Genomic DNA, 15,137 nt, shown 5'->3' on the forward strand with positions numbered 1-15,137 from the left:
TTGAAAAGGAAGAAGTAAAGCTGTCAATAGTTGCAGATGACTTTATACACTACATAGAAAACCCTGAAGGCTCCACCAAAAAAAAAAAAAAAATACTAGAACTGACAAATGAATTCAGTAAAGTCTCAGGATATAAAATCAATGTGTAGGAATCTGTTGCATTTCTATACACTAATAATGAAGCAGCAGGAAGAAAAATTAAGAAAATAATTCCATTTACAGTTATATAAAAAATAGTAAGATACCTAGGAATAAACCTAACCAAAGAGAAAAAAGACCTGTACTCTAAAAAGTATAAAACACTGATGAAAGAAATTGAAGACTATACGAAAAATGGAGAGACATTCCATGCTTGTGGATTGGAAGAACAAACATTGTTAAAATGCCTATGCTACACAAAGCAATCTGCACCTTTAATGCAATCCCTATCAAAATACCAATAGCATTTGTCACACAACTAGAACAAATCATCCTTAAAAGACTCCAAATTGCCAAAGCAATTTTGAAAAAGCAAAGCGAAGCTCGAGGCATCACAATTCCAGACCTCAAATTATATTACAAAGCTGCAGTCCTCAAAACTCTATAGTACTGGCACAAAAATAGACACATAAATCAATAGGACAAAACAGAAAACCCAAAAATAAATCCACAATTATAAGGTCAATTAATCTTTGACAAAGCAGGAAAGAATATCCAAAGGGAAAAAGAGAGTCTCTTCAACACACGGTGTTGGGAAAACTAGACCAGGAACATGCAAAACAATGAAACCGGACCACTTTTTTACACCACATACAAAAACTCAAAATGGATTAAAGATCTAAATGTGAGACCTGAAACCATAAAAATCCTCAAAGAAAGTGCAGGCAGTGAGGTCCCTGACATGGGCCACAGCACCATTTTTCTAGATGTGTTTCCTGAGACAAAGGAAACAGAAGCAAAAATAAACTATTAGGACTACATCAAGATTAAAAGCTCCTGCACAGTGAAGGAAACAATCTGAAAACTAAAAGGCACCCCTACTGAATGGGAGAAGATATTTGCTAATGACATTATCCCATAAAGGGTTAGTATCCAAAGTATATAAAGATCTTATACAAATCAACACCTAAAAAATATCCCAAATAATCCAATTAAAAAATGGGCATAAGGCATGGCCAGACATTTCTCCAAAGAAGATGGCCAGCAGATGGCCAACAGACACATGAAGAGATGCTCAACCTCACGCACCATGAGGGAAATGCAAATCAAAACTACAACGATACTACCTCACACCTGTCAGAATGGCTAAAATCAAAACCACAAGAAACAGCAAATGTTGGCAAGGTTGTGGAGAAAAAGGAACCCCTGTGTACTGTTGGTGGGAATGCAAACTGGTGCAGCCACTATGGAAAATAGTAGGGAAGCTCCTCAAAAAAGTTAAGAATAGAACTACTCTATGATTCAGAAATCACACTATTGGGTATTTACCCAAAGAATATAAAAATACCTTTTTTATATATATAAAAATATATTTTTAAGTATATATAAAATAAATATTTCTAAATAAAAAATATATTTTATACATAAATATGTATTTATTTTATATTTTTATCTAAAAATACCTTTTTATATATCTATATGCCCTATATTTATAACGGCATTATTTACAATAGCCGAATTATGGAAACAGTCTCAGTGTCCACTGACTGATAAATGGTATACACACATGTACACACACACGCACACACACACACAATGGAATATTATGCAGCCGTAAAAAAGAATGAAATTTTGCAACAACATGAGTGGAGACAGGGAGTATTATGCTAAGTGAAATAAGTCAAAGAAACACAAATAGCACCTGATTTCACTTAGATGCAGAATTTAAGAAACAAATGAGAAAAGGAAAGAGAGAGAGAGAGAGAGAAAGGGGATGGAGAGAGAAACAAGCCAAGAAACACTCTTGACTACAGAGAACAAATGAATGGTTACATGGTTACCAGAGGGGAGGTGGATGGGAGATGGATGAAACAGCTGATGAGGACTTAGGAGGGCACCTGTCCCGATAAGTACCCGGTGGTATATCGAAGTGTTGACTCACTATATTGTACACGGGAAATTAGTATAATGCTGTGTGCCAACTACACTGGAATTAAGAATGGAATGGAATGAAATAGAATAGAAAGAATAGAATAGAATAGAATAGAATAGAATAGAATAGAATAGAATAGAATAGAATAGAATAGAATAACGTTTGCTGCTTGGTAGTATCTTCCTAGCAAACAGTGCTGGGTGAGGGTGTTTCAGCTCACGTTCCAAGTTAGCTATGACACAGTGACCTTCAGTACATCACAGGCTGTCTCTCTACCTTGTTTTTTTTTTTTTTTTTTTTTTTTCATTTGTAAGGTATCAAGAGCTTGGACTAGATGCTTTGAAAACCCCTGGGGCTCTAACCTTCCAGGATCCAAGGACTCACCAGGTACTGCTGGGGGAGAAAAGACGCCAGAGCCAGTGGATGACAGTGCTAAGTAGGTAGTTGGTTGCACGAGGAGGCAGGGCAGCCTTTGCGAGAGTGGGCTCTGGACAGGGTACCTAAGAAGAGCTCAAGGGGTCCCTTATGAGCCACCCCACAGCTCGTGGGTCCCGAGGCGGGAGACAGGCTGTTCCACCTCTGCAGCCATGCCAGCCCAGCAGCTGACGAGAGCATGTGGGGGAAGCCCTGCTCTGCTGTGGGGCTGGCTCCGGGCTCAGCACACGTGCCACATGTGCCACAGATGCCATGGACGAGCTGGCCTGTAGCCGTGGCTACAGCGCAGCTGAACGCAGGGCATGTTGTGGGCTTAGGCCCAGAGTGCAGGGGGTGGGAACACATTCGGGCGGCCAACAGGTTCCAGCACACCGACCTGGCCAGCGTGCCTCCCTGTGTGGGAGCCCAAGAAGTGGGGGGAAAACCAACCTGTCATTCATATTGTGTTTGTAAGACTTAACCCATATTCTTAGCACACCTGGATTTTGTGGTTTATCAGACTCCCAAAGGGAAGTATTCTCAAAAAAGAAAAATAAGTATTATGGCTCTCAGTTTCAATCCCCAGCATTACTCTGTATTATGTTTCTGTTTTCTGGAACCCGTTAAGGTGGCACCTTCTGAATTAGCTTGGATTGTAAGACAGTCATCCCCCCGCCAGGCTGAGCACCTGGGAGTCTGCACGGTCTGTCCCAAGTCACCTGCTCGGCCCACTTTCCACCGTTCGACAGCAGCATTTAGCAAACATTGACTAGGTGTCTATCTTGTGCCAAGCACCGGGTACGACAGCAAGTTCCTGTCCTCAGGCGGCTTTCAAGATATAGGGGGAGCTGGCACGGAGAATGCCAAGGAAGAGGACAAGTGTGATTCCACGGAATTCAGAGATACGTCCAGGTGCTTGTGTTCGGAGCACCTAGCTCTGGCTTGGAGGATCTGGGAAGGCTTTCTGGAGGAAGTGAGATCTAATGTGGCTAAGAATGGATCAAGAGAAGAGGAGAAGGAAGAAACAGCTCATACAGAGTCAGTGAGGTGCTTCCAAGTCCAGAAGAGGAAAGGAACAAGGTGCATTCCTAGAAGGCTGGAACTCAGAGGGTGAAGGGGCCCCGGACAGGAGATGAATCTGGGGAGACAGGCAGGGACCAAGAGTCCTGAGGATGGTCTTGAATGGCCTGTGGAGGAGCGGATGGTGGCCTAGTTCTAAGGTCGTGGCCGTGAGAATTGAACGCCCAGCCTATTTAGCTTAGCCTCAGCAGGATTAAACTGCTTCCCACTCCCCACGCATGCCGTATCCTCCCGGGCTGTCTTGCCTTTGCACAAGCTGTCCCTTCTCTCTCTCTCTCTCTCTTATTTTAAATTCAATTAGCCAACTTGTAGCACCTCATTTGTTTCAGATGTAGTGTTTAGTAATTTCTCAGTTGCACATAACACCCAGGGCTCATCCCATCACGTGCCCTCCTTAACGCCCCTCATCCACTTATCCCACCCCCCACCCACCTCCTCTCTCCCGTTTGTTTCCTCTGATTAAGAGTCTCTCATGGTTTGTCTTCCTCTCTGATGACTTCCCATTCAGGTTTCCATCCCTTCCCCTATGATGCTCTGTGCTGTTTCTTCTATTCCACAGATGAGTGAAGCCATGTAATTGTCCTTCTCCAATGGACTCACTCAGCATAATACCTTCCAGTTCCAACCACGTGGAAGCAAATGGTGGGTATTTGTTGTTTCTAATGACTGAGGAATACTCCATCGTATACATGGACCACATCTTCTGTATCCAGTCATCTGCCGATGGACACTGAGGCTCCTTCCACAGTTTGGCTATTGTGGACATTGCTGCTGTGAACATCGGGGTGCAGGTGTCCTGCCGTTTCACTGCAGCTGTATCTTTGGGGTAAATCCCCAGCAGTGCAATTGCTGGGTCATAGGGCAGATCTATTTTTAACTCTTTGAGGACCCTCCACACAGTTTTCCAGAGTGGCTGCACCAGTTCCCATTCCCACCAACAGTGCAAGAGGGTTCCCCTTTCTCCACATCCTCTCCAACATGTGTTGTTTCCTGTCTTGTTAATTTTCCCCATTCTCACCGGGGTAAGGTGGGATCTCATTGTGGTTTTGATGTGTATTTTCCTGATGACCAGTGATGCAGAGCATTTTTGCATGTGTCTGTTGGCCATGTGTAGGTCTTCTTTGGAGAAATTTCTGTTCATGTCTTCTGCCCATTTCTTGCCTAGATTCTTTGTTTTTTGGGTGTTGAGTTTGATAAGTTCTTTATAGATCTTGGATACTAGCCCTTTCTTAGATGTGTCATTTGCAAATATCTTCTCCCATTCTGGAGGTTGCCTTTTCATTTTGTTGACTGTTTCCTTTGCTGTGCAGAGGCTTTTTATCTTGTCCTCTCTCTCTTAAATGCTTCTTCCTCTGTCCCAGCCTTCCTTTTCCCATTTAGAAAATCCCAAACAGACTTCTGTAAGGGGCCTCTCAAAGGTCTTTTCCCGTACAAACCTTCCCAACTCCAACTGAATCAATCATTCCCTACCCTAGGCGTGTATTTCTTGTAATAGCAAATTTACGGGTAGGAGTTGCCAACCCAAATTAATATTCATCTTCTTTCAGAACTGTCCCCTTCGGTGGCAGCAGAGCAGCTGTCTCTGGGTCACATGACCATATACTGTGGGGCATCGAGGACCGAGTCAGGGGAGGACATCCTAACCAAGCCTTGCTTCTCTCGCTTAGACACCGAGGCCAAGACAGACCAGCTAGTGCTCAAGTTGGAGGACATTTAAACTTTGGATCTGCGGGCAAGGCAACGTCTCCACTGTATAGAGAAATACAGAAAGCTGAGAAAACAAAAACACTGCTGTGGCTCATGATAACTTTCCAGTGTCTTGTTCTAAACATTCATGACCCCTGATCAAATGTCCTCATGCTGAGTGATGGGAAAACTCATGCATCTTTTTTTAAAAAAAATTATTATTTAGGTATAGTTGATATACAATGTTGTATTAGGTTCAGGCGCCCAACATAGTCATTCAACAACTCTACGCACGGCTCAGCGCTCACCATACTAAGTATGGTCACCACCTGACGCCACACGATGCTCTTACAACAGTATTGACTATACTCCCCATGCTGTACTTTTCATCCCTGTGACTTATTTTATACCTGGAAGTTTACACCTTTTAAAAAAAAAAAAAGTTTTATTTATTTATTTGAGAGAAAGAGAGAACATAAGCGGGGGGACATGCAGAGGGAGAAGAAGAAGTAGACTCCCCTACTGGGCAGGGAGCCCAACGCAGGGCTCCATCCCAGGACCCCGAGTTCATGATCTGCACGGAGGGGAGATGCTCACCTGACTGAGCCACCCAGATGCCCTGGAAGTTTGCACTCCTTAATTCCACTCATCCACCTGCTCCCCATTCCCTCTGGCAACTGCCAGTCATTCTCTGTATTTATGAGACTGTTTCTGGTGATTTTTTCAATTTTTTTTTTTTGTTTTAGGTTCCACGTGTTAGTGAAACCATATGGTATCTGTCTTTCTCTGTCTGACTTATTTCATGCCCTTTATGAAGGTCCATATATGTCATCACAAATGACAAGATTTCATTCTTTTTTCTGGCCGAGTAGTATGCCATTGTATATATACGCCACATCTTTTTTTTTTTCTGAAGCAACTCATGGTAAGTCCATTTATTTCCCATTTGTACACACCCCGTTTATTACTTTGTTGTGTCATCTGCCCAGTACTCCCCGTGCCCATTCCCTGCTCCACCTTGACCACTGTGCTCCCGCTGACCCTGGAACTGCAAGATCCCAAACATCAGCCTCCGCGCATCAGTGTAAGGGACAGGCTGAGGGAAGGAAGCCCATCTGTTCCTTCGTTTCTCCTAGCCAGCCACCCAGAGGCACTGACAGTGGAGCTGCCACCCGCAGGTCACAGTGGGAGAGCGTAGGTTCTTGGCAGGAGCTGGTCATTTTCATGGCCCCCTACTGCTACCCCAGGACAGGCTCCAGAAGCTCCTCCCGAGCGAAGCTCTAGACCCAGGACTCTTGAACTTTCCTTTTGGTTTTTTAACAACACTTAACTGTTTCCCTCACACAGGTTCATGCCTTCATCAAGAGATCTGACGGTGAGGAAGTAGATTTTGCAGGTTGGCTCTGCTCCACCATTGGCTTTAACCAGCCCAGCAGCTGGTGTCTAAGTATTTGGGAAGCAGCAAAGAGTGAGTCCCCTGCCCGGTGGTGTGCCATGTTGCTCTCAGGCTTCTTTCCCATGCCTGTCTCTGTTCAGACGTGCATTTCACCTGCTTCAGGAATCTGCTTCTTCCTCCTCCTCGTCTTCAGGCACATGGCTCCTTGTGCTCAACGCCAGTGCAGTTTGGTTGATTGATGCTTCATTGTCCACATGCACCAGTGTATCATGTGACTGTTGAGGTGCAAGGTGAGAATAAAGCATCTCATCTCCTCTCCTCGAACTAATCATTGACTGGAGGGCTAGTTCTTCAACCTTGAGCCGGCTCAGCTGGTCGTGCAGGGCCACCTTCAGCCGGAGCAGCGTCGTACACCCCATCTTTTTTATCCATTCATCTACTGATGGACACTTGGGTTGTTTCCGTCTCTTGGCTATTATAATAATGCTGCGACGAACACAGATGTGCATCTATCTTTCCCACTATCTATGTGTCTATTTTTGTGCCAGTACCATACTGTTTTGATTACTACAACTTTGTAGTATTATCTTGAAATCTGGGATTACAATACCCCCAGTTTTGTTCTTCTTTCTCAAGACTGTTTGGCTATTTGAGAAGACCCTTGCATCTTTTTGACCAATCCCAACTCTTGGTGTGAGCTAGCTGGAATGGGCTTCAGATACTACTATCACATAAGTCCTGATAAAGACACTCCTTCTTTACCTACAATGCCTTTATATAGCAATGAGGCATTTCCACTCTAAAATCAAAGCGTATACATAGATGACTCCGGTGCTGTCATTTTCCTAGCCAATTCCCACTGCAGACGTGATGAAGGCATCACAGCACTCTCTATCTGGGTTTTACAAGTCATCACCACGTGTTCCACACGGCCCCAAAGAAATTAACTAGAGTTGGCACACAAGAAAAAAGTCATTGGCGATCAATGTTCTAGGCTGGAATCTACCAGTAAAATCTACCATAAAAAGGTACCATCTTTTTTATGGTCATAATCACAACATTCAGCTCTGTGCCTGACACAAGGTCAGTATGGGGTAATGCTTGCTTGGAGGATAAATTATGACCATAATGTTTTAGTCTGATTGCTCATTGCTGCTTCTTCATTCATCCACCTTACCCAGCTGGGATTCATTCTTTCCCATTTTAGAAACAAGGTGAGTGATTCCATTAGTAGTGAAAGAGCTGAAATAGAACAGTGCCTCTTGGTGTCAGGTGCACACTTACAACCCATCTCCACCCATCTATAAGGTGGAGTTTTGTTTTGTTTTTGCCTCTGGGGATTTGGTCACATTTTAGAGTTCATCAGTTTGGGACAATGGTTACTAAAAACCCTTACAGAATCAGAGCACTCTGTTCTTTCTCAATTAATGATTTACATTCATCAAGTATGGCCTACGAACTTATTGGTACATTATCTGGCCAGTTTATTCATAATTTATCACAAATTTATATGCGATCTGAAAAAAGCATGATCTAACTACGACATGATAACCAGTAAAACTGAAGCAACTGTAAATCCTGCGAACTTCAGGAAGTGTAAACTACAGGAAACCTGTAAACTTCAGGAACTGTGTCTGCCACAGCAAAGACAAGCTGGTTCCGCTCCCCCATTTAATGTCTTTATCATATATAGCCCTTCAACAACGGGTGCACCTCCCTGTCCAACTGCAGCAAAAAGTCTGACTACCTTGGTAGACGATGGTCAGTACGCAAAGAGAAAGAGCATCTTAAAAATCAGTAACATACCAACTCCATCAACTGTTTGAGCTGACCTATCTCCTCTGGCAGCGACCCAAGTTTGTTGTTACTTGCGATTAAGACTTTGAGAGGCAGACCACACAGGCAGGCAGGCAGGGCAGACAGCTGATTCCGACTGCAAAGACAATACGAGAACACAGGTAAATACACAGGCCACTTCACACTGTTTCTGAATGTTTGTGAACAAACAAGAAGAAAGGAGCGACCTGAGAAGACGTTTTACAAATATAACAGGTCCAAGAACATTCCTGCATGGGTCATAAATCCCAAGTACAAAAGATAATAAAATATATTTCCTTTTTTTTTTTTAAAGATTTTATTTATTTACTCATGAGAGAGAGAGAGAGAGGCAGAGACACAGGCAGAGGGAGAAGCAGGCTCCATGCAGGAAACTCGACACAGGATTCGATCCCAGGACTCCAGGATCACACCCTGGGCTGAAGGCAGGTGCTAAACTGCTGAGCCACCCATGGATCCCCAATAACATATATTTCTAAGAAAGAAGGGCAGGGCACCTGGGTGGCTCAGGTGCTTAAGCCTCTGACTCTTGATTTTGCTCAGGTCATGATCTCAGGGTCATGGGGTCGAGCCCTGGGTCAGGCTCCACGCTCAGCAGGGAGTTTGTTTCTCCCTCTCCCTCTCCCTCTGGCTCTCCCCTGACTCTTGCGTGTGGTCTCCAAATAAATAAATAAATAAATAAATAAATAAATAAATAAATAAATAAAATCTTAAAAAAAAAAAAACAAAAGAAAGAAAAGCATAAGCAGTTCTGTGGGAAACAACTTTTCCCAGCACAAAGAACCCCATCAAACCCCCCGCAGAAGAAGCGGACTCCTCGGCCAGCCAGGAGGCAGAGGGGCATCACGCCCTGTGCCACCCATAGCAACAGGAAGCTGCTGCCAACTATTCTCTTCCTGACAATGTGAGCAGGAAACACAGCAAGAACCAAGCACCATGAAGGCATCCTCCCGTCCATGTTAGAAGTAAGGCAACTTATAAAGGACCACCAGCCTGATTTCCAACATTTTTTACTCTGCTTCCTTTCACTGACACATAGCCACTGCGGGTAAGGTCTACTGGGGTGTCCGCAAAGGAGCTAATTAAAAGAAGAGAAGAGTCAAAAAAAAATTAATTAAAATAAAAAATAAATTAAAAAAAAAAAAAGAAGAGAAGGGTCAAGTTGGCCTTCTGGGAAAAAATGAAGCTGAAGCCTCAAGGGGTTCAGTTTAACAGATTTCCCAGAAAAGTCTGGGGCCAGGTCTCACTTCTGCTTTGCATGAAGAGGTTTTCTACCAGAAGTGTCTGAACTTCCTATCATCGATGCTTAGTTTTCTGAGAAATGGGAAAATAAGGGATAAATGAAATCAATGAACCATCCTCATATATGTCAGCCATTTAGTTCAACCTCCTCTCCCACAAAGCAGAAGCAAAGACAAAAACCCTTCCTGCCATCAAGTAGGGAGATGGATGGTTTTGAGTTTCCCGGCCGTTCTGATCAAGCCAACGACCAGGCCGTGATAGATCTAAAAGTCTCTTTGTCATGTTATTGCAACTATGTGGAACGTCTTCTTCTTCTTCTTCTTCTTCTTCTTCTTCTTCTTTTAATGTGGAACTTCTTTTTGTGTGAAGCTCCCCAGGTTGTGGTACTGCGTGCATGTATTTCTGGGCACACATAAATCTGTGTGTGGGAGAGGGAGGGACAGACAGCCTGAAAACACACCAAAATGTTATCAGTAGTCATTTGGGGGAGAATTAGATCCAATGAGTATTTTAAAATTTTATTTCTTAGACTCTGCTCGATCCCAGGATCAATCCCAGGACCCTGTGATCATGACCTGAGCTGAAGATAGATGCTTAACCGACTGAGCCCCCAAGGCGCTCCTATAGCTCTTGGTTTCAGCTCAGGTCATGATCTCAGATTTGTGGGAGGGAGTCCTGCATGGGGCTCTGTGCTCAGCGGAGAGTCTGCTTCTCTTCCCCTGCCCCTACCCCACTTATGTGCAGGCTTGCTTTCTCTCGCTCTTTCTTTCTCTAAAATAGATAAATCTTAAAAAAAAAAAAAAAAAAGAAAGAAAAGAAATACCTATCACTATAAAAAGATACACTTCATCTGCATACTGGTTAAATGGGTGCTTCTGTTGGTGAAAACTCACTGAGATATATAATGATCAGCTGTGTACTTTTCTATATGTATTATATTTCAATTAACGTTTTTACTCCTCTACTCTCCCATATGAGGGGGTGGGAATCATACAGCTGAACAGAGGGCATCTCCAGCTGACGGGCTGAGAAAAAGCAGGTGTTACGCTGATGGGAGAGCTTTCTTTAAGCTCCAAAAAAACCCTCCTTGGACACTACCTCTGGAGAAGAGAACTAAGTTTATTAAAAAGCGGCAGGTAGGGATCCCTGGGTGGTGCAGCAGTTTGGCGCCTGCCTTTGGCCCAGGGCACGATCCTAGAGACCCTGGGTCGAGTCCCACATCAGGCTCCCGGTGCATGGAGCCTGCTTCTCTCTCTGCCTGTGTCTCTGCCTCTCTCTCTCTCTCTCTCTCTCTCTCTCTCTGTGACTATCATAAATAAATAAAAATTTTAAAAAAAGCGGCAGGTAAATCATTTGGAATGTAATTTGTGGTTATAAAATATTATTATGTAATTGCATAAAGTGAGGACTGGTTCCTTAACATGTTAATAGGGCAATATGTGTATATATATTATATTTTATTAAAATATATATATATTTAAATATATATATTTATTTTGGAGCCATATTTAAACTTTGTTTTGAAGACAAGGAAACAAAGATCAGTATTTTCAAAAATTTCTACATTCCTATTTTCCACAGAATTAACAATTACAGTTGAAGATTCTTCCCATGTTTCTTTGCTTGGAAACTCAGATTTCAATATTGCCAGGCTCACTTTAATGCAGGCATCTCATCACATGAACAGATACTGAACCGGGACAGAGACTTATCACACCATTCAAGTAATGCAGTGAAGGCTCTGCTCATTCAGAAGCACAGGACTGGAGATTACAAGGGATTATTCTCACAGAAATTCCAGCGTAGATACTAATCTAAAATAAAATGACATTTAAGCATTCTAAGGGTAGATGTGAGCACTGATTTTAAAATGTAAAATAATTAGATATAAGTATGATTTCTTTGATGGGGGTGTAAGCTTTGGATGCTAAAAGCTGCTGGTGGAATAGTCTATTCATCCCCCCTGACCCCTCCCGCCACTGTCATTAGGCACCTGTAGATACATCCAGATGCCAGGACTTTTCGTTACAATACAGCCTGCTACAGGCCTGGGCCACATTTCCTCTATTTCACTGATCCATTCTCTTAGGCTCTACACTTCATATATTTTATCACAGGATGTTCCTGTATTACTGGTAATTTCCCCAATAGAAAAAGGAAATACACATGCACACAAAAACCCATTAGCTGTCCAGCAAATATTTAAAAAGGACAGAAGAAACTGCATTCCCTCTAATCCTCTACCCACTAAAGACCACATTGGTAGCCTGAGTTTTTTGAAGCCACTCAGCTGGCAGCAATTTTTCTCGAGCAAGTAAGTGCCTGAGGCTGCAAACAACTATCCTGCTCCCCACTCGTCTCCTGCGGGCCTCTGTGCTAAAAGCAGGCCGTTTGCAGAGAGAATGTTTAAAATAAGGCCCTATCATGTCTGATAACGTAATGGCCAACATTTATTTTCAAATATACCCTTCTACGTTCCATTTGAAAGCAAAATTTAAAAAAAAAAAATTTTTTTTTTAAAACTGGTTCATTACAAAAGATTAAATTAGTGGGGGAAAAGGGCCACTCGTTCAGAAGCAGAAATTACAGACGTGGTCATGGCAGCCTGAGCCTTGGTGCCCAGCATCTCTGGTCACTCTCACTGCCTGGTCTGGGTGGAGGTTGGCACAGGGAGAGGCCAGAAGGTGCTGGGCTTTCACCAGGCTGTGTTTATTGTGAATGCTTCCTCTTCCATCTTTCTCAACTGAATGACTCCCTACTAGGATTTATGGTCTATTTCCTCATGTCAAGATAAAACAAAGCGGCTCAACGTTAATAATCTGAACGCTCTTGATAGCTTTGGTTTACAGAATACATTTCCCTTGGCTTCAAGTACCACTATCCCTCACTTAATATAATTCCTAAATTAAGGAATTTGCAAACGAAGTCACTTCCCTATGGTTTTACTGTTGGAGACTCTTCATTTAATGTGTTTTGACTATGGCACTTAATAATATCCATATGTTCAGACCTAATGGCGGTATTTAACATTATTTGTTACTGGTTTAGCAGAAAGTTATTTTCCCTAAAGTAGTGATGATAAAAAAAATTATGGTATTTTTACATGTGATTTTATGATATGGGCATCTTTTTTTTTTTTTTTTTTGTTCTACTGGAATGTAACTCTTTTTAGTGTTATGGGTTCACTGAATAATTGAGTGTAGAATTCATGTAGCAGAAAACCATTTATAGAAAGACTTTTGTCACAGGGCACCTGAGTGGCTCAATGGTTCAATGTCTGCCTTCAGCCCAGGGCATGATCCTAGGGTCCTGGGATCGAGTCCTGCATCAGGCTCTGATTCTCCCTCTGCCTGTGTCTCTGCCTCTCTCTGTGTTTCTCTCATGAATAAAAAAAAAAAAATTAAAATAAAAAAAAAGACCTGTCATATATTCACCCACTCAACTGGTGAAAAGGTCACCAACTGTGGAATTAAGGCCTGGGGTTCAAATCTTGCCTCTGCCGCAAACATTTAGTTTAGGATAAATGTTTAACCTCTCTGGTATTATCGTCCTTAAAACACAGGTAAGCATACTTATCTAACGTGAGACATGAGACTATGGATGCACAAGTGCTCAGCCCAACATTAAATCTACATAAAGATGAAGCCATACCCGACCACTAATGTGGCAAAAGCAGTGGGGACAGGACCAATAAAGAGCCTATGTGTGCTTAGCTCCGTGTTGGCTATTTATTTTATTTCTTAACTGCTAAAATTTCAGTCACTTTTAAAATACGGTTTTACATTTCATTCACTGAAAACATATACCAATACCAACATATACCAATTAAATATAAAAATGATGACTTCGAGGCATGCGGGCTACACAGTTTCAGGCTAACAGAAACCAAGTTAGCTATTACGGGTCTGGAGGCCCTGGGTTAGCACATACAAGCACATCAACGACCTTCTCTCCCCCAGCTTCTCCAAATGCCGGGTTCCCACTATTTCTCTGGGAAAACACAAATACCCAGGACTCATCCTCTTTGTTTACTGTTTGGCTTCCGAGGAGTAACTGAAATAATGATGTGAGATCATTAACCATCACAAACCCATTCAGGAAATATCCCAGCACACATCTAAAAAGCCACCAGGAGAGCATGACAGGTTTTGTGGGGGGACACTCCGGCCTCACACCCGTGAGTCTCGGCCAGGGGAAGGAAACAAGCATATGGTAGTTATTGCCACTGTTTGTGGGAAGAGTCCATCTGCACTTGGTGTGCGACCTCCAGTAAACAGCAGCTATTTTACTGTAGCCAACCAAGCAAGTTTCCTTTTTCAAAAGATATCTCATCTAATTTTGTGTTTATGGTTATTGGGGTTGTTGTTGTTTTTTTTTTTGCATACTCTGTCCAACTTTCATTCAAGGTAAAGTAACACTTTTATATTTTTTTTTCTGTTTTGCATATGACACTTGACTGTTAATGGTCTTTATACACACACACGTCAGTAAACAATATCTACAAAGAACCATTTCCTTTTTCCTGCTGGCTCCATTCTGAAACACCCACCCTGGCAAAATGTCTCACCCTCGCTTCCCCTAACGACAGAGTACTACTTCCCCTTCATCACCAGCCCTCCCCCTGCATTCCCACCATCATCATTATATGCCTGGGGATGCTTACCAACAACAACCAGAGCCTTGCTTCACGTTGCCTGGGATATTTTCGTGGACCTTCATTTTATAAATGCAAATTACATACATGTCATTTTAATCATGCTTTACATGAAATTTGTAAAACAAGAATTCGATCGAGATGATGTGCATGTACAAAATCCGGGCACCCACGTGGAAACTGAACTTTGAAAGCAGTTATGCTATCTACAACTTGAGAATAGCAATTACTCAAAAAAGAGAACTAAAAGAAAAGCAAAAAGCAAAAAAGTGAGTGTCTACAGCAGCTCAGAATTCAGGCCGATTGCTGCACCAGCCCTTCTGCTGTGCATTTTCGCTGCACATACCTGCACCATATTTGGCCACTGCAACTGAGCCCGGTTCCCACAATAACAGCCTATCAGTCTCCTCCTGAGCATAAATAAAGCCTTGCTTAAAATACTCCACTGTCTTATACTCTCCATGGCCAGCAGCCACCACTGCCACGATGTCTGTAATTAGATTTCAAAGTGTAATTATTGATAACTCGCCCCCCCTTCTCTGTTATTTCCTATGGTTTGTTTTTTTTTCTTTCCTCAGAGCTCTTCAGTTCTAAAAGGACAAGGCTCTACAAACTATTACTTCAAGTTTCCTCCTTAAGGAAAAAAAAAACAAAACAAAACAAAAAGAAGATGCTCTTAAAGACTTTAAAGAACTTGCTCCAACACATTTGATCATGCCCTTCCTTCACTCTAAAATGGAGCTGAGTGTTCAAAATCA

General features: G+C 42.6%; 1 protein-coding gene and 1 pseudogene across 6 annotated transcripts in view; both read right to left on the minus strand.

The window, feature by feature from the left end:
- LRCH1 (leucine rich repeats and calponin homology domain containing 1) overlaps positions 1–15,137 on the minus strand; it is a 200,844-nt gene that overhangs the window by 73,722 nt on the left and 111,985 nt on the right. For all 6 annotated transcript variants that reach the window (XM_026017282.2, XM_026017280.2, XM_026017279.2 and 3 more), the window contains exon 3: positions 8,454–8,580. In XM_026017282.2, the coding sequence (XP_025873067.1) occupies positions 8,454–8,580 (127 nt within the window). The remainder of the gene's footprint in view (positions 1–8,453; positions 8,581–15,137) is intronic.
- On the minus strand, positions 2,354–7,076 carry LOC112933952 (snRNA-activating protein complex subunit 5 pseudogene; annotated as a pseudogene).

The sequence above is a fragment of the Vulpes vulpes genome, chromosome 6, assembly GCF_048418805.1.
Source record: "Vulpes vulpes isolate BD-2025 chromosome 6, VulVul3, whole genome shotgun sequence".
Lineage (NCBI taxonomy): Eukaryota > Metazoa > Chordata > Mammalia > Carnivora > Canidae > Vulpes > Vulpes vulpes.